The sequence below is a fragment of the Echinococcus granulosus genome (assembly GCF_000524195.1).
Source record: "Echinococcus granulosus chromosome Unknown EG_S00005, whole genome shotgun sequence".
Taxonomy (NCBI): Eukaryota; Metazoa; Platyhelminthes; class Cestoda; order Cyclophyllidea; family Taeniidae; genus Echinococcus; species Echinococcus granulosus.
The window spans coordinates 436931-457456 of record NW_020170385.1 but is presented as its reverse complement, the minus strand read 5'-3'; the positions used below and the strand labels follow the sequence as shown (position 1 = coordinate 457456).

Sequence of the window (20526 nt, the reverse complement as noted above, 5' to 3'; positions counted from 1 at the left end):
GCTGCGTTAATTTCTGAGAAATTTATTCCCCTAGGACTCGTAAAATTCAGGGTTTTGTCTTTCGCTCCTAAGGGCAACAAAATGAGTTAAAATTAATTAGATTGAACAAATAGTAACAGTGCTGTTGATTGAACCAAGACGAGTGGTAAAGTTGAGCACTTTAAAACAGTTCCCCTCGTTAGTAACTCCAAACACTGTTTTAACCAACTCGAATAAGTCAGTTATCGAAACTGAATGCGCTCAACATTTGAGAGGCAAACGAAAGTGAGAGAGTGTCGTTTGAACGTACCGCCAGATGCTGAAGCTCGGCACCAGCATACATTGAAGCTCACCCCACCTCTCTACCCAATTGCGCACGCCCGATATTTATGCGATTTTTATTACCTTTCTCAGTGGCCGGCAGACTATCACCCCCACCCCCTTGCCTGGGCCTCGTATTGATCGCCAGCCCGCCAGTCGCCCTGCTTCGTCTCCAAGCCGGGCCTACTGACGGCACACAGAGCTCAGTCCCATCTTTGACCTTATTCTTTTTTGCATCTTTGCCCAGTAATACCAGGTAGTGTGCAATGTTAACTGACACTGGTTCATATATTCATGCTGCTTCTTAATCTACGTACATGCCTTAGTATTAAAAAAAGTTTTAAGTTATACCCTAGAAACTACGACTAAATCCGATTTGAAATAATGAGTGGTACGTTTTGCCCGAAGGCAAGTGTCTTCCATTGAAAAATCACCAAATCTATTAAACTCCATTCACATGGGTTTTAAGTCGGCAAATCTGCTGAAGAAGTCTTAACTTTCCACAGATCGGATAATCGTCTCCTAATAGTGGTTAAATTGCTTTGTTTATTAAAGACAATGCTAATAGGTTGCTTGTTTCATTATTATCGTAAATTGGTTCTGCAGCAATCCATTCAAATTGTAGAAAAGCCACATATTTTTTATCTTTTTATAATGTCTTAGAGGTCTACCGCGGAAAAATAAGAAACAAAATTAATTGGAGCTGTATTGTAGGCCCACAGGAGATTGAGTTGAGCAAAGTTCCTTATTAGAGTTTTCAATTAGTTAAAAATCTAGATTTTGCCCAGATTTAAATTGTTAAATTTTGAATGAATCGTAGATAAATTTTCAAATAATCCTTCTAATTGTGATTCATTCGAAGCGAATGTCTATCATATTCTGAGCTCGCGTTGCAACACAAAAGAGACAAAGCCTCCAAGTGTGTCACACAATCACTAGCTAAAATGTTCTTACTATTACTGTTTTCTGTTAGCCTTTTTATATTTAACGGGGTGTGATTTCAATCAAACAATGTATTACCGTTGTCAAATGATAATTGCATTTTAGTGGTGATATAGGATGATAGATAATGAAGAACCATAGCCGAGGAGTCCATGACATTGTGTCGCTAAAAAGGCCAGGAAGGAAATCGATAAGAGCTCCATGGACAGTCGCTAAGCTGCATTACCAATCTGTTAGGATAAGTGTGTTTCTCTCCCCCAACCCCTGGCTTGACAGCTGGCGTGGAGATGGGGAGCCGAAGGGGAGGGGATGGAGGAGGTAATAGCGTCCACACCCGACCTCGACCCGTTGTTTAAGCAGCACATTTCCCACACTGAGCGGCCGACAACAGGCGCCCAGCTACATGTACGCGCATCCACTTCAGTGACTTATCGGTTGCGCTGCTCGTAATACGGCGGAGCTTATTTCTGAGCCAAATCGAAGCAGCCGTCTCTATCGCGGGTTCACGCCACAGTGAGCTTAACCGATGGTGACCGACGAAAAACTACAACCAAGCCAGTTCAGCGTGGAACACTTCAAATAGGCATAGGTGAATCTGCGGGATATTTTAGGGGAATTTCCATTATCAACAGTTAAACGATTTTGAGGTAAAGGTTTTGACCAATTTCTAGGGGTAGAATGTGAGAAGGCGAAGTTCGGTAGCTAAAGCTATGGAGTTGCGCTTTTTAGTTTTTATTCTAAGTCTTAGCCAGAGTATAAATAAAAAGGCAGGTAAAGGCAACGAAATACACCACAAGGTTTCGGAAATTTGTGACGGCAAAAAGATGGTAAACAAAAACCCGTTGGTATGCCCTGCTATTTAGAATAAAATGCAGTTTTTACATTTGAGAGGGGTTTAGACCCATCTTATAACTTGTTTTCAAGGCTTACTTTTGAAAACTGTACTTTTTTAGAAATTCTACAATTATTTCCTATGGATTATATTCTTTTAGTATATTTATTAAAAATGCATTACCTGCTTCTTAGGAATATTAATTCAAAGATCTCTAAAGCTTTGACATAGGATTGGATTCGTAATTATGATACCAGACTACGACATAATATAGCCGTTCTGACGCCCAGACAGGCACCTCAATTAGGTTCTTTGCCTTCCTCAAGGCCTTCTTTACTCGTGAACGCGTATGTTTGAAACTTACTGGTGATGATGTTCTGCAATAAGACACAGTGGATAAAATAAATGAATGGTGCTGAGTTTGCATGAATTTCTCCTGGAATTGTCCGGTAAAAGTAATAGCCTAGCCTACAAAAAAATTAAGAGATTTTAAACTTACGTTTCCCTCAGAATTCAAAAAAAACTTCATGGTTCAACGAAGGCGCCCATCGCTGCGATGGTAGACTTGGTAGATTTTAAACTTGAATTTCTTTCGTGAAGCTTCTTTACACCAAAATGTCACAACTTCATGTTTTCCCTCTAGACCTCAGCTCTTTTCAAGACTTTCGGATTTTTCTCATCATATAACTCACTCATTAATATTTTCATATGAAATATGGATTTGCCACCCTCGACCCACCCGGAACTTTTCTGTAACAGCGGTAAATCGAATACGCACCTCATGAATAAGCTAAGCCGTTCAGACTTAGCATAATTGAACTTAAATGCAAGTTCAATTTACTGGATTTAAAGGGAACCAAAGAGTGGTGGTGCTAGTTCAGGCGGTAGCGGTAGTGGCGGTGGTGCAGATGATGCTGACGGCTACTGGGTGTTAGTTGCGACGCGTTTTATGGCTTGGGTCGTCTCTGACCATTGGTTTGGCAGTGAATAACCGATGACCTCTGTTGGCTCGTGCGTTTTGTGTACCTGTATGCTTACTTCTAAGCAAACGCGAGGATGTTTGGATGAAAACCTCTTCCACTTTGTTTCTTTTTGAAGAAACTAATTTCAAAAAGAAGTTATTAAATGGGCTCATAAGGTGTTGCTATAGCAAATATTCGCCAATTTATGTCGCGACTGCTAACTCCAACTGCCCACGCATTGTAGGCAATCAGGTGAGAAAAATCACGCACCTATTTCCTTATGGACGAAATGAAAATGAAACCCTCTTGATGAGCTGTGTGGATGTTTGTGAACGTTCATGACTAAAAAAACCTTTTAGTCATCAATTTGATGCCTTTTTCCATTCTCTGCATGTTGCAACAGACGGATCTAAGGAAAGTAGTTTGTCAGTGGCGTGATTCATTATCCGCTTAATTTAATTCAAGTAAGAATGCTGAAAACGCAAGATGTCGATTACAATTGCTTTTACTATAATCTTAGGCGGGATAATGATCATCACATTCTAGTATGTACCCCCTTTGGTTGCTAGACCATCTGACAAACGCGTGAGATAAATCGAATTTTGACTCGTTTGTAGGTGTGTTTGCACCACGACCCCGCCATTACTCAGAGCTTGCAGTTGTTGGATTGGTGATGGAACACGTGTTTTAGCGCAGAAACCACGACTCAAGTTGTGCCACACGTGATTTAGACGAATGGGATCCTATCCAACTCTCCAGCCTCGGCAACACATTAAGCGAAAATTCATAGATATTTATCCCATTCACTTTTATCAATGCATTGACCTGAAAAGTATACTATTCCAGATTTGGCTGAATAAAATAGGGGACATTTTGATTTCCCCACAATGATTCCATGAAATAAATTAGACAAATTTCAAAAAATTACCATTTCGTTAAATATGACAATGAATTGTAGTTACAGTTGCTAAGAAATTGGTCAGCTTGACAGTGTATGGATTGTGCAAAATATGAGCGGTTCCCTGCAATGCAGTTTTATGGAATAGAAACAAATTTTTACAGTACGTGGCTCTAGAATGTTTAACTATGGTATGACTACCTATGTGAACATCAAAGTTCTTTGCGTGATTTTAAAGTCACTTTGTGCATGGTTTGAACAGATGGCATTTCTCTCCTTAACACAAGATAAATCCACTTTTATCGACAATCATCTGGTCAGAAATAGAACAATTCTTTTAACACTAGGAGGGCGTGGAAAGAAAATAAGTGAGATGCGATACATGTCACACACGCAACTAGTTCAAAACTCATTAATCCGAGCAGCGGTTGAAAGAGAGAAAGCTGTTCATTAAAATCACTTTTGACCCAATGAACCGAGATAAGCAGAATTTCCTAAGAATAATTGTGCCCTGAAATGCATGGATGGGGAGCACTATAAAGACATCCTCACAAGCGGCACAATCCCCATACGTTTTATTTCATATTATTGGAAAGTAAACAATCACCCACAATAACGCAAAGTTACGATTACTGGGTCGTATCGTCTATGAAGGTGGTTATTTAAACGAAGACCTAAGGGTAAGTTAATCCTACCATATTTGCGTCATTATAATTCGAATAGGTTATTATTGCGTGACACATTAGTACTTAACTAATAATAATAATTCCTATTCATTAGTGATTTTAGAAAGGTTCTGATGCTATGTAAAATGCTTAATTGAAAATTAACACTCAGTCTTCTTAATATCGTTAAAAAATTCAAAAAGCTAGTTTACAAAATGTCCTATATCCACTTGCCTGTCTATCTACGTATCTATCTCAAAATATGTAACAAAAGCGCGAATCCCTTTAGTATTAATGACTTATCAGAAAGCTGCGTTATGTTCATGCCATTATGGCAGTTGCAAATTCAGCGTAATGCAAATAGTTAAGGCTCCGATTATCTTTTAGTGCAAATCCAGTGGGGTACAAATGAAACTTAATGAGTGATCACACTTACTTTAAAGATAAAATTTGGTCTAAAGGACATATTGACATTAGCTGAACTGAAAAGAATATAAATTTGCTATTTGACTAATGCCAATCTGATCTTCGAATTTCGGCATGAGGCTCTGCCTTGGCAGTAAAAGTACATCTTAAATGTTACTGACATAAAATGAGTAGAAAAATTGTATATAGTTCCCACTCCCAAGCCATGATTAAGTGACTTGAAAATACGGCCCATTTGACTATTTTTACCTAGGATTTTCAAAAACCAGTCTGCACTATGCTTACCTTGAAGTTTGGCTTATTAGAATCAAGAATCACGAAAATTGCGCATAATTTTACATGTCACATATTTATAAATGGATCTGTTCACTTAAAATTCACCAAATTTTCTGCAGAAAATCGCATGAGCGCAAACGAAAACACCTATATATATCAAGCATACGTTACACCATTGCTAAGTGGTTTTTTATTTGGATGAAAAGGACATTACGAGGACAAAATATAGCATGTAAATATGTAACCATTTTATTGCATTATTTGCCTTGAGTACATTTCTGGCCTATCAAAATGAATGCTTGCGTGATGCGTTGTTCACATAATTACCATCTAAAGAGATAAAGGGCTACACTGAGGGGCCATCTGTCAAAAATACAACTTCTTACATATTCGAATGATTAGTGAAAACCAAATCATTTAAGAGGATGTATCCCAATTCTCCTTTTAACTTTCAGCTTTTATTGGGCAGAAGATTAAAAAACTTTTGGGTTTTACGAACACTTGCGAGGCGGAAATTAAACACTGAGGTAGACCGCCGAATCAAAGCCAAATTTGTTTTGTAAAAATTGAACGGCCTTGTAGTTGAACTTGTTCTAAGTCCTCTTCGGGTACCGAATAGAATGCAAACTAGCAGAAGACGATCTTGACATATGTGCTAAAAATTACCAAAGAAATCCTGTGCCTTGACATATTGGAGGAGAACTGTGGATCTGGCAACCCGATGCATCTTTGCATTGAATTTAGCATGGCTAAAAATTAACTCCAAGCCCATCCATTTATTGGCATGATTCCGATTTAAAATCCAAAGTTCCAAAATGATCTCAAATCACAAGTTTAGCTTTAGGTAAGTTTCTTGACAGATTTTTGCGCCATTTACAGTTGCATAATCTACGTCATTTTTACTAAGAAACGCTATTTACAACAATTTCTTTCGTTACAGCTAACTGCAACACCTTTTTATGCGTTGGACTCGGTAAGACAAAGACGCTTAATATAGTCAAATAAGCGAGTTAATAAAACTCCTGGCGAGTAATTTCTGCTCTTTAGAAAGTGAAAAGGCAATCTTTATTAGTGATCCTATTTGATAACCAGGTGAAATTTAATCTGAAGAAAGGGTGTCTAATGGCACCAATAATCATCAAACGGTGTTGACTCAAGCAGTGACTACTCGTCCGGAAAGTGTTTTGTCAATCTAATCCATTTAGTGATGTCCCAAAAGTGCTTCCTTCACATATTTATTGCTAATTTCGAGAAACTGGCTGGGTAGTATACTAAGGAGTCAGAGCAAATTCAATGATGGTAATCAGTTTTTGTGAAATCAAAGTAAACACTGGTCATGAATTTTAAATTACATGCTTCAGTAAGTTGATGTGATTTGCCCCATTCTAACCAGTAAGTAAATTGCGCTACTGCATAAAGCGTGGGCTGATCTCTAGCATATTTTCTTTGACTGGCTGAGGGCACTGACGATTCTTCGGAAATTTGGTCTGCATATTCAACCTTCATTTAAGTGGAAATGAAATAATAAGTCTACCAAGAATATCAATCTGGTACCAAATTGCTTTGTTTAGCATCTTTTATACTAATTGTGGTAATTCAGTGATGTATGGTCGACTTTTGGAGGTTTCACATCGGATAGTGACCAACGATCCGTGAAAATAACGAAAGGTATTGTTCATTATCGAAATAAAAAATTTGTGGTTTAGCTGATTCGAAAATTTTGTGGTGAATGCGTCATTACCCATATTTTTTTCGCAAAGTGCTCCTACACCTCTCTAAACAACAGTCATAAAAATTTTGCTTTCGATAAGCAACGTAAAAACACATAAACGTTGGCGCTGATAAGTCGTGTTATTCGATTTCTGTTTGATCTGGATCAAAATGTGCCAATCCAATTAGAATTACTACCGAGAAGCATTTCGTGAAGATTCATTCAGACTTGCTGATGCATTAGGCATGAACGAATATAGGCGCCACTGCAACAAACTGGGGAGACACTTTTTCATTACGAGTTGTTGAGGCAAATTTTGCATTAGCATTTTGCAAAGGCTCAGGTATTTAGGCTCGTTGAAAAGCAGATCATTACGTATTTCACACTTAAATTCAACATAACTGTGAAGCTTGTATTAGACGAAGCGGACCCGCATAAACAAAGGAATTTTTTAACGGGTACAATTTTAAGCACTTTTTAAATGCTTATTAAAGTATATTGAGGATTCAATCCTGTGATAAAACAATTTATAGGTGGAGTCAACTTCACTAACCTGCAAGAATGATAATACACGGAACTTTGATTAAAGTGCAGAGGAAAGTGATAACCTAAAGACAGATAGTCAGACTTGACGTCTCCGACACAACATAATCGTCTGCTGGTCGTTTGTCAAGCACCTCTCCATGTCTACTCACGACTCGAAAACGGCCGTCTAGAGATACGGCAAACTGTATCATGTCCCTAGGACCGCGCCTGTGAAGACAGAAATGAATTCATTGCTTGTTCCATTCCAAAGCTTCTAGGTGTTGACTCGGCTTCCTAGGCTTTGTTAGGCTGCAGTTTAACAAATCCTTGGGCCAGAAGACACTTTACTGCCTAAGTGCATTGACCAAGGAACGGCCGTCTTCCATCTGAGAATTGTGTATTCATTGTCAGATTGGATTGCATGACAGGTTCAAATGAATGCGATGGTAAATATATATATATATAGTATCTCAGAACCTCACCTCACACAGTACTTAACTCAGTTTTGTTCCATCTTTTAATAATTTCTATTCATGGAATGAGTCTTAAGTCATAGATTTGATTGCATTTTTGTCTTGTCTTTACTGTTGGGTAACCTTAAAGCCTGCGTATTCAAAATAACAAGCAGCATCAAAATGAAGTAGGTGCTTTATCGATATTAGGTCACTGTCGCGTCATCCGCAGCATTCAACAAAACCCCTAATCATGCATGAAATCTTAATGTTTACCCTTACAGCCTAACTTTTGCAAGCGTAAAAATATTCCTAATCATTCAGTTAAGTGCCTTTACGCGTTGATTCTTTCCAGCTAAAGTCACTCCCACTTTCATCCATTACCTATTAAATCATTCAGACAAACTGGAGTCAATTTTCACTGATCCCCTTAAATATCATTTGACAATACCACCCAATGAGGCGCCATTAAACTAGTAAGTAAAGTTCACAATGTTATTGCTAAGTTGTAAAATTACCGTTGGTTCGGAAAAAAGGGCTTCTCACTTTCCAAGTACACCAATTGGGGACATAGTATCACAAATGTAATCATGATTCGGTAGATTTGAAACTTTTTAAATTACTAATCAAGCTACTTTACGAAAAAAGGATATGACAAGCTTTGAAAGTAAAAATATTCATTTTTGGTTTACAAAGAAACAAAAACCTACCTATTGCATGACCAACTTTTGATTGTCAGGTGCAAGGATCACTTTTTGTTTGCATTTTGGGCTTCATTTCTTACACATATGTGGTTTGAAGCTGCGAACGAAAGGTTTGAGTTTTACTTTGTTTTTCAACATAAAAAACCAAATGGAGTAATTCTGGAAACCCGTCAACTTGTTTACACCATAAAAATAACAACAGCGTTCGGTGCGTGTCTCATGTAAAGCCACGAGGAAGGCATAATACCCTTACAGCTGCTACATCATCAAGCACAGTTAAAATCAGTTGCATTCATCCTCTCTTAACAATTTTCCTCGGACTCATGCAAATGTAGGCATAATTTCATCTAAAAAAGCATTTTACAGTAGTGCCTCAGGGATGATATCTGCACCCATTAAGAGCACCGCTTTCACATCAATGCGGTCTCGCCGCACCGTGAGAGCTTAGTCGTCCATCCTAGAGGCAATAATGCTTTTCAAATTCACAAACCTAGAACTTGAAAAAGAATCCTAACTTCTATTGGAGTTAAGCCATCTTACTTTAAACCGTTGATTCATAAGATCAAATCATGACTCACATATTTCGGTTGAGTAGTACACTTATAACTAGCCTAGATTAACGGTTACGAATGTTTGGGGCTTATCAATTTATCGCGTAAAACCTTTTTTGTTCCGTCTGTACATTATCCCAAAAATGACTTTAATGATTTGAAGAAATTTGTAGCGAATAAGTATAGAAATTACATTATTAACCAGCGTACCGACAAAGATACATTGTGAACATTTTCAAACAAAATATCCCGTTCACAGAAACCTTTTCTTACACGGTAAGTATTACTTTAGTTAACTTCGAAAATCTACCCTAAGCATAAATTGTAAGCAAAAATCAGTGAATTATTGTTTTACCGAAAAAACCTGACTAATCAGCTCACATCTACCCTAAGATGAGATGACAACGGCCTGCCTTAAATACCTTATCTAGTTTTGGAGAAACCTCTCACTGCAATATAGTAATGCTAGTGAGCATGAGAAATAAGGTTGTTTCATGGGTAGCAGCAGCCACGTCTCTAACGTTCAAGTGTCACGTGTTTAAAATAAAAATCACTAATTTTTTACATGTGATAGAAGTGAGTAGCACATGTGGGCGTTCCGCTCCAGTGTCACAGTCATTTTTAAATATTAACGTAGGTGCTGACTTCTCAGTAGATCTAACCCATTCTTGCGTTGATTTGACGCAAATTAAGGTACTGTTTAGGTGGTTTTGCTCGGGCCACTCCTCTTGAAACCGCAGCGCCAGGATTCAACAGCATGCCTAAGTTAATTCCGTATTCCCGTGGAGAGATTGAAAGCTCGGGCCTTTTCAGCTGCGTCCATGATGGCAGTGCCTGTTCCTCTGTAAGCATGCGTGTGGTGAGGCAGACGCCACCGTGCGCACTCGGTCTGGCCACATTCAATATCGACCATACAGGTCTTACATTTACTCTACTTATTTTAGACAATTCCCCTAAACCAATTAACCCTCAACACAAGTGCGCATATTCCAGTAAGTACAGTGTGTAAACTGTTATATTTTGTTTTCTTCTGTACAAAATTTCCCGAGTCCGTGAGGGTTGTTTATAGATGACTGACAGGAACCAGGCCGAAACGATTAACCTTCTCCCAACAGTATTTAGATCCCTATATTGTCCATATCATATATGATCTATTTTCGTTGCAGTGCTACTTTTGCATATTACAGCCGCGGATAATGACTTCAAAACGTTACGCTTTTATTGACTAATCATTTTACTTCCCTAGTTATCTGGAGCCCATGGTATGGGCCGATAAGTGTGGCAGATGTGTCCAGCGTAAACATGATATTCGGACTTCATTGCAAATGAGGATTCTTGATTGATGTATAGGCAAAAATCTTTATCATAATAAATTTTATGCACTTGTACACACAATATTCGTAAAAAACTGGAATATTCTAGTCTTTTTCGTTTTGGGACCCAAACAGATAATCAAATGAGGGCGTGATACCTGGCAATAGCATACAATCACAGACACAAAATCGCCTAATTTGACGCCAGATCCTACCAGTAAACTCGCCAATAAAGAGAGACAAAGAAGGCCGTGCTTTCATCAGGCGCCATGATGAACTTCTGCATATCCCCCCTCCCCCCCAATATCTTCTAGTCAAGAAAATCCCACTTTTACGTGTATAACGAGAACTGCAGCCACCCAGCTTGTACCAAAAAGGTACCAAAGGCGTTTTTGGACTCAACCTCAGTCTGCCCTTTGGACTAAAAATGCCTTAGTTACCATATTAATCACAAGTGACAAAAACGGTGAATCAAGTAGTGCTAATACATTTATAGCCCTCATTAATGTGATTTTCCGAAAGAAATGAAGTAATTTTCCTTCAGAATTCAAGTAGCTTGTGCGAAAGGACTAAGAAGCCACCGAGATGGCCCGAAGGTCATGCCGCGAATCACAAGCACGACCCGCGGACACGCCTCCGCTCAGTTCAGCATGCAGTTAAACAAAATTTCAGAATAAATACAATACTATTTCATGCCCCCCAAAATGTCATTTTAATTCAGTATCCATATGCCCCAACCCTAACATTTACTATCAAAAGTTCAGATGTGGTTTCATCAATCCGTCAATCGGGATGTAAGCTTGCCTCCAGGTTACACGCCAAAAAGAAGCGTCATTATGCCCCTTTAAACTACAATGACTTACTAACCGCTATGGTAACATTAACTTGTTAGTATAAAGTAGGATATTGAGCATTAAACAAGTCGAAAATAAATAAAATGTTGTCCGTTATAGAACTTAGACTATTTTTGCAAGTTTTGAAAAAGTAAGCTGGAAATTTTTAATAACCTGCTCCAGTGTCAAATATCGGTGTCGCAAAAACAGGCCAAAATCTAGGATAATAAATATCTTTTGCATTCCCAATTAATTTTGCCTGCAAAACAGTCTTAGAAATTTTAAGTATTATTTCGTGGTATAGCTGATTGTAAATTTTGGAATTAATAATGGCAAAATCAGAGGATTATTTTACATTACAGGTATTTGAGTGAGTCAGATAGTGGAGTGTGTAGGTTACTTGCATTCCGCGCGTTTTTGCGTCTGAGCGAGCTGTCGTTCTGCTGATTATGTGTGGCCGTCGAATGCTTGGTGTTTACAAGGCTAAATTTCTTGAATGTCTATCTTTATTTCTTTCTACGTAGTTGGTGCAGGGAGGTTGCCGTTGAATAATGCATTACGACTGCGTACACGGTTCCCCTGGTGTGTGCACTTTATTGCTGTCCTGCTTTCCTCTACTGATCACATGCTCTCTCTACAGCTCTTCAACTCTTAGCGAGCATGTTTCGGAAAATATCATACCATTTTCCTTTCCCTTGGCTGCGTATACAGCAACCATTCCACCTGACATTGGTCCAAATTACTACATTTCAGCCAACGAGCCTCGTCTCGGTGTTCCTGAGCCTTTTAATGGCCGACCCTCAGGAACTGTTGCTTTCTCCATTCTCGGAACTTCAGAAATTCAGTCTTTTTTTTTGGCCGAAACAGCCAAACTCGGTGGCTTTTATTTTCTTCGTCTGAGAACTACTCATAGTGCTGAATTTAATGCTAGAAAACAGTCTGTTTACTCTTTTGATGTTCGGGCTGCGTTTCAATCGCAAAAAGTTGGTGAAAGATCCTCAATATACCTCTCTAATAAGACTCATATTACTATCCGACTCATTGACCGAAATGATAACTGTCCTTTTTTCTCCCAAGAGGTATTTCAGCTAACCGCATTTGAAAATGCGACGTTGTTTACTAAAATCGGCTCAGTATCTGCAACTGATGCAGATTCAGGAATCAATGGCCAAATCTACTATTTTCTTCAACCAGAACGTATAATGGTCCCATTCCGTGTCGATTCACGCTCTGGGAATATTTTTCCTACAAAAAGTCTCGCAATTAAACGTAGTCGGTCTACAAGCATAGAACAAATTACTTATTTGTCCATGTTTGAGGGTCTTGAGGAGTATTCTTTCAAGGTACTCGCTAGACATCGGGGCAATTTGAGTCATATTTCGTGCGAATTTGTCAGCCATGCCCGAGTGCACGTCAAAATACGTCCAGTTCGATCAGACAGTCCTCAAATTTCTGCTAATTTGCTCACGGATATTCAACATCCCGGTGCTGCAGGAACAGTCTATGCAGCCGTGACAGTAAAGTCCTTCGGTGATCCCCAAAATACGCAACTGTCTATACTCGAACCCGAAGCAGCAGCCTTCTTCGAGCTCGTGCAAGTTGGACAGCAACGGGAATGGTTACTTCAACTAAAGTCTCAATTCCAAATGCTTTCCTTAAATTCACGAATTAGAGTTACTCTTGAGGCTGTTGACACCGAATTTGCTTCCATAAGAAACATTCCATCGACCAGTCGGCTCTTCTTGGATGTGGAACTTCTCCCACGGTCTGTATTTCAAATTCGTCTGCCTCAAGAAATTCAAATTTTTGTTAGTGAAATCGCCCTTGTCAACTCCACAGTTTACGTCATCAATCCACACCTCGACTTTCATACTCACAATTCGAGCTTCCTGTTCTCTCACTCGACAAAGGATAATGAGTTACCTTTCAGCATAACGGAAACGGGGGCGGTTGTTGTGACTAAGCCTATTGATTTGGAGGCTTTGGGCACTGACCGAGTCGAGATAACATTTACAGTTGCCGATCGGAATAACATCCTCTTGAGCAGCATGGTTGATTCGAAGCTTGTAATCATTGTTCTTGATTATAATGAGCACGACCCCGTAATTTCCAACAGCGGTGCTGAGCGATCAATTCTAGAGTCTTTTCCAGTCGGAGGTGAGGTTTTGCATATCGAGGCTCATGATCCCGACTTTTCAGCCACACGACTCTCTTTTACTCTCTTTGACGAGGACAAGCTGCCATTTAACTTTTCAACTTCAAAGGTGGGTTCATTGCTTTTAAAGACACCTCTTGATGCCGAAACAATGCCAGCTGAATTTCATGTTAAAGTAAAAGTATCCGACTCGGGTTTCCCTTTTCCACGGAGTGTGATAGTTATCTATGTCATACGAATTCTTGACGTAAACGAGTTTAGCCCCGTGTTTGTGGAAAAGTCGTGTGATGCCCGGTTGGCCGTCACGCCGCATGGACAGGTTCAAGCCATGGCGCCATCGGGTCTGGAACTAGGGCGCTTCTTTGCCGAGGACCTTGATCGAGAGGGGGGTGTCGCTGTACGAATTCATTTGGCGTCTACGACTCTATCTAAACCTTGTTTTAAAATCGATTACGATACTGGGCGGCTGGTTCTTATTTGCTCGAACGTTGGTCTTCCAGAAAGCACTGTGAGTGTCTACCTCGAAGCTACCGACGGAAGTCGCAAGTCCGAACAACTTTTTGAGTTAAAAATCAGCCTGGAGAAGGCAGGTTATGGGCGCGTTTATTCCAAGTCCTGTCAACCTTCAGGTATCTACGAAAAGGTGCAGGAGCAAAAGCGGAAGCGAACTAATTATGAGTATCTTCTGACTGACTTGACAAGCATTGATAGCTTCTTCAAAAAACATAATGAAATTGCTACACCAATTTTAAGCATTCCATCTGTTATAAGAATTCCCGAAAACCTGCCAATCGGGACACAAGTTCTTAACTTTGCCGCGAAATTCATCGATCCTTTTAAAGGAAATAAGATTTCCCAATTAATCTATGGTATTGAAAGTCTGGAAACGTTACTGGCTACCAACACTACGATGGTGCCTCCCTATCAGGCATTTCGTTTGCGCGGAATATCAACATCTGATGTATCCGTTGACAAGGAGATGGTTCTTGAGGTTGCGGCGCCCATTGATCGTGAGACATTTTCGGCATTCCTGTACTCCATTCGTGTTTGCGTCCTGCAAGATTCTCTTGGACCCTGTGCATCCAGCTCTACCTCCATCCTTGTTGAGGACTTGCTTGATGTACCCCCGCGTTTTGTTATCGACGAGACAAAGACAAGTGCACATACCTTCTCCGTCTCCGAAAACGAAGCCGAAGGCTCAGTTATCGGCCAAGTGATTGCTGTAGATGGTGATGTGGAAAGCAAGTTGCGTTTCTCTCTGGGGAATTTTAAGGACTACTTTAAGGTTAGCTGCCTCAAAGCACACAACGGTTGCTTCACCTATAACAATTTGTTAATTAACGATTCCGGTTTTCATTTTGTTTAGCGCCATTTACTTAAGTTGTAAGAATCACTTTTCTTGTTTAGATTCATCAGCGGACGGGCCATATCAGTCTAAAACAAGGACTCGATCGTGAGCTACTTGAGTCCTATCTGGTGGCGGTGAGAGTCACTGACATTCTGGATCCTCCACCACTCAGCTCACCGTCTGAACTCAACGCCATGGCATTGAATGCAACTCCTGATTGGGCTCTAGATCGAACTGCGACTACCTACATCCGAGTCAACGTCCTCGACACAAACGACAACAGTCCTGTATTTATAGACACCTACGGTGATCTTGTTATACCCTCCGATCTCCCCAGGGGCGCCTATGTAACAACCCTACGGGCGAGGGATGCCGATGACGGTAACAATGCACTTCTACAGTACAGCCTCTTCGGATCTGAGGCCGACAAGTTGTGCTTCGACTGCAATCTCGCTACTGGGGTGGTTCGCATTTCCCCTGAGTGTAAGGCGCTACAGCCCGGACGCACCTACTCGCTGACTGCTTGGGTTCGCGATCTTGGCACACCTGAGCCTAGACAGACCAGTACTGAGTTCAAGGTAACCATTCTGGGCTTGAGAGTGAATGCCTACCCTCCGAGATTCGATGCTCCCAGCGGACTCTACCAGGGAAGACTGCGTGAAGGCGCCCCCATAGGAAGTCAAGTAATTCAAATTGACTGCGATAAACCTCTGCGTATTGGTGCCTTCGATCCCGATGGCTTGCCCGTAGTCTACACGACTGTTGGTGGTAGTGGACTAGGAACATTCACTGTAACTCCTGACGGTGCGTCTCTTTAGCACTATTATTTTCTATTTTTTGTTGGACGAGCCTTACTGCTGCTCGTTTTATTACCATTCTTTTCTACCCATGATTTGCATCACTTCATCAATTTAGTCGATGGAATGGCTTAAGGGTTAACCTCAGGGCCATAAAAACCTGACAGATGAGTGCCCGTATGATGACCTGCCATTTGTCCCCCTGGTGTTATCATTGCGGACCCCAGGGATGTTATTCCTCTTACGTGAACCTTAGCCCCGCGTAGTGTCGTCGAACTGCGATACCTAAGCTCCATGGCTCGATTTTCTGTTTTTTGTCGCCATTATACCCGTTACACGTCACGTCAGCAGCTCAATCTCAACTAGTTCTACTATCCCTACAGCTTTTCTGTGTATTTTCATCCTGTAGGCCAAAACAGCATGCATACGATCAAACTCCAAGTGGTATGGAAGCTCACTTATAATTTTATCCATTCTTTTTTTGACGATATGTAAGTGATTTTGGTTATAATGCCCAATATTATAAAAATAGGATAGACGATCGCGGCTGATCCTGTTTGACCCATCCTTGACACAAGGGGATTTTTACGAATGATTGTTTATTGCTCATTTTATGGGGTTGTTAGTCTGCTGTGTTATCTAGCATACCTTCTCTAGGTACAAACATTTTGTATAAGTTTTGCGTTTGTTTACGGCCGTGATTATCCCTATTGTAGGTTTTATTGTTTCAACTCGAGAACTGGACGCAGAAAGTACTCCCTTCTATGTTGGCTATTGGTTGGAGCTTTACGCTGAAGAAGACCAGTCATTAAGCTGGGCTGTTGTCGCCACGGATGGGACTCCAACCAGACACGCGGTTGCCGAAGTTTTTATACAGGTAGGTAATTGTCTCTGTGCTTTTGGCAAGCTGCTCATTGAAGGAGCATGGCATCGTTGAATCAGCACTGCTTACATGTCTGTGGTTTCGGATTTCCATAGCCAGAGGTAATGGGATACGTAATTTGCCGGCGCATGGACCCACCTGTTTCGTATTTCTAGCTCCAATGTTTCAAGTTTAATGTGGAAGACTATTGTGAAAGAACCATAGTAATGTGTTGTTGCTACTTAACTTAACTTATGGATTGACATCAGGAGTATTTTGGTCTTAATGCTTAAAATATGATCGCCTCATTTTCTTAATATTAAGGCGTTTCCTATTTTGATGGAGTACTTAAGCATCAATCACTGGTTGGGTGCGAATAGGTTCCATTGTGTTAAAAATTAGCAATGCAGCTCCATAGGATTACGTTGCATGACGATGAAGCTTGTTCCAACTTGAATCCCATCACCTCAACTAATTCTGGATTTTAAAATGGGAAATTTTTAAACCTGGTTACAATTTTCACCTAGAATTGCTTTATAATGTGAATTCCGACGTCAATTAATTCAGATGTTTTACGGACTAAAAACTTGCTGCATCACGCAAAATAATGGATTGGGCCAAAAGACCTAGCGCCTGCTTTACTTTACAGAAATTCATGCACCGTTTTGTGTCCAGCCGTTCTCACTAGTTCATTTGTGTGTATTTCACTTGGTTCCAACATTCAATTTTTCAAATTGTATGTGGCCGGTCATTCATATGCCCTAATTACTCATCCGCTGGCCTTTTTTCTCCCTAATGAACTATTGTTAATTTACCAATTATATCAAAATCGTTTCAGCTACTAAATTGACTTTCATTGCGGATTCTTTCATTCTGTTAATTGCTTATTTTTTCTACGTCAGTCTGAATACGTAAAGCTTATACCAAGCTGTTCCTCTCTCTGAGAGGGTTTTTCGATCTCGTCATTTATAACTCGTGTGGAAGAGGATGCACCAAACTGATCCATCTTCAATTAATGTGATTATTGGTTCTGATGTAAATATGGCAACTGCTTGCTGCCATTTCGAATCAATCATGTGCTTCTTTTTGAAATTGAGTTTATAGACAGCATCATTCAATTCTATTAATTATTCGTTTGCGGTGCTTTAATAAGTGCCAGCTTTACTGGGCAGTTGGGCCTATTTTGAATCACTTCCCCTATCTTCATTGAGCTATAAATTCCATTTGGTTCTACACGAGGCAGGAGGCACGCTATTTTCTTCGCAGACAGGAATGTAAAAAGAGCGCCACTAGTTTCAACCTTAATGCAATTTGCTCCCGCACGCATCTGGCGACTCAAGGTGCGTCCCACATCAACATTATTTCGGCCCTCTTTTCAGCTTTATTTATGATAGAATGACTGCAAACTCACATTATGCACCCCGTTACAACCTGCCACACGAAAACCTGTAGATACGGAATGGAAATGCTCATCTTCAGTTCATGGAAATTTTTAACTACGCATAATGACAACTACGTGAACTTTGCGGTTATAATTCTTTGTTTTTTACCTTATTGTTCGGTATACAAAATAAACCATGTCGTACATTTCATGGACATTTTCAAATGCATCTTTTTGTCTAATTCTCATATGAAGTCTACCAACACCACTTGTAGCTTTCCTTAACCGATCTTTAGACGGTTTAGGATAACCCACTCGAATGCAACCAGTACAGTTCTGACTGTTTCATTCTCTCATAGGGGGTTTGTTTTGTAGGAGCAGATATTCATGGCCAGACGACTGCTTTTTGCACTTTAGATAGATGATGAGAATGACAACTGGCCTATGCCAGACGCACCGGAGTACCGATTCCACGTGACCGAGGGCACTCCACCCCACACAATAGTTGCTACGGTGACCGGGGAAGACAAGGATGCCACGGGACATCAGCTTCATCACGCCATTATTAGCGGAGACCCTGATGGTCACTTCATTATCAATCCATCCACGGGTCTGTTTTGAGTGCACTTCCATCCTGTTCGTTATTTCGTTGAGCTAAACTGCCTCTTGCATCTGTTAGCATAATCTCCATCCTGGTGCATGTTTATTTGACAATGGCAGGTAGTTTATGTTCCTCGCATGCGGTAGTTCACAAAGCGTCGCTTCCACTCGATCTTTTAACTGCGTTAAGGAGACGTATTACCCGTATGATTACATGTCAGACAGAACTATTAAACTTCTAAAAAAAAAGTACACCTATGTCAATTTTACAAATGTGCAAACTGGAGCACTAACGATGCTCCCGGTACAAAACCCCACACGTGCGCTCATGCGCGAGTTCTCGAAGTCCACTCGCTTCTACCAATTTCGCTTGATGCGTAAGCAAACACTTGTTTACATCACAGATTCACGAAAACGTAAATGTCGGTTTTCGATGCACACACTTATTCAAAAGGAGGCGACGTAAAGGAGTAGTCCGTGATGTAAAAGCCATTTGTGTCAAACGGCTCCGATATCGAATATCCTATTTCACTTAAATTGTTGCTGCTTCTTTGATACGTTTGAGTTTTTACTTCTGACTGCTTAATGTGAATGCGTTGGAGGACCTTAAAGGTGAATTTTGATTAATTTTTCGGCTCAAACCCAACCACGTCTTCTTTCCTGTCCGAGAGACGGGTCAGCCATCGGTTCGACGCGTTGGGTAGCGTTTTCCTGCCGGCACGAGAATGATTAGCCTTGCAAAACCTCGTTAAGTCGCCTAAGTGGGAGCTCTTCTTCGTTGAAAAAGGGGTACCAATGGGTGCTGCTTTCCCCTTACCATTCTCCTCACAATAGAATATTTCATGTTTTTTTAACTCGTACACTTTACTTCAGATGGCTTTTGGCTCTTTTGAGCATGTCTGATTTTATGGCTTTTATTTGTCCTCGGCCGTGACATATCTTAATAGGAAATGAAAACCCGTTTCCTATTAACTGAATGCTGATGGCATGATGATACCTGCCTTTTCGTGATTGTTTTGACAGTGCATTTTGTTAATCTAATTTTCATCGCAATTAAATGTATTTCAATTAAATCAACGCTTCCGTTTGGGTATTTGAGCTTTGGCCCTGCAACATTTCTTAACGCGGGCCGATTTTTTGAAAAATACGACTAGCATAACATTTATACACATAGCCGGGCACTTTTATTAATATTTGGAGCGATTTTGTTTATTATTGGCACTCATTTGTAAAGGTAGTGATAATCATTCGTGGTTTGCATTGCAGGTTTTCTAAGTTTCTGCTTTTCATTGGCGATTTCAACGCGGGCGGTAGGTGTTTAGTGAATCCCCAATGCGCAATATGCGCAAATTAGGGCTTTTCGACCACAAATGTGCATTGAATTTTGTCTGACTTTTGTTTACACAGCTGAATTGTCTGAGTAGGAACAACAGCAATGCGATAGCTGGGCGGTTTTGAGAAGTAAGCGCCATTAGGAGAGGTGTATTTGATGCTTAGGTTTCGGTAGTCAATCTTGAATTATTCATACAGACTGAGATCTTTTGTTTTTAATTTCAGGGTGAGTAATTTCCAGGTTTCTAATACTTTGTATACGAAGGGTCGCATTCTTGAGTAATTGGCTTCAGTTAAGTCTCTTCGATTCGGAAAACCATCCTTAAAACTCCCATTAATCGCAAACTGGTTATTGCGAGTATGCAAGATACCTATTTTATTGCTTTTCACTCTCCTCTCAGGACAAATTGCCACATCCCTACGTCCAATAGACCGCGAATCTTCCTTCCTAGACGCCCAGGGCCAGCCCGCCGACGAGGTCAATCTGGTCGTAAGTTTCGAGACTCCTACTTCACACAGCTTTTCTAGAAGTCCTACCTTGGCTACACTTAACCATTGGCATCAGTTTATGTCTTCTGCGTTTGAAATAGACGGCTGTATTAACTAACAGGGTTTTTTGTCCTTAACCTATCAATACTCTCAATTCAAAATGGGTAATTGA

At 40.3% G+C, this 20526-nt stretch overlaps 2 protein-coding genes across 2 annotated transcripts in view; one reads left to right on the top strand and one right to left on the bottom strand. All coding sequences in view use genetic code 11, as the record gives it.

The window, feature by feature from the left end:
• Positions 1–2434: 2434 nt before the first annotated feature.
• On the bottom strand, positions 2435–5260 carry EGR_01309 (hypothetical protein; the record flags this gene model as incomplete). The annotated part of the gene is made up of 4 exons (XM_024490558.1): positions 2435–2542; positions 3113–3175; positions 5036–5081; positions 5187–5260. The coding sequence occupies 4 exons, from the start codon at positions 5258–5260 to the stop codon at positions 2435–2437; spliced, it is 291 nt and encodes a 96-aa protein (XP_024354882.1).
• A 7440-nt stretch (positions 5261–12700) lies between these two features.
• The window catches only part of EGR_01308 (Protocadherin Fat), a gene marked incomplete at both ends in the record, with an annotated part of 57201 nt that continues 49375 nt past the window's right edge, over positions 12701–20526 (top strand). The window contains 5 exons of the mRNA XM_024490557.1: positions 12701–14830; positions 14953–15697; positions 16407–16567; positions 18351–18543; positions 20267–20355. Of these exons, the coding sequence (XP_024354881.1) occupies positions 12701–14830; positions 14953–15697; positions 16407–16567; positions 18351–18543; positions 20267–20355 (3318 nt within the window). The remainder of the gene's footprint in view (positions 14831–14952; positions 15698–16406; positions 16568–18350; positions 18544–20266; positions 20356–20526) is intronic.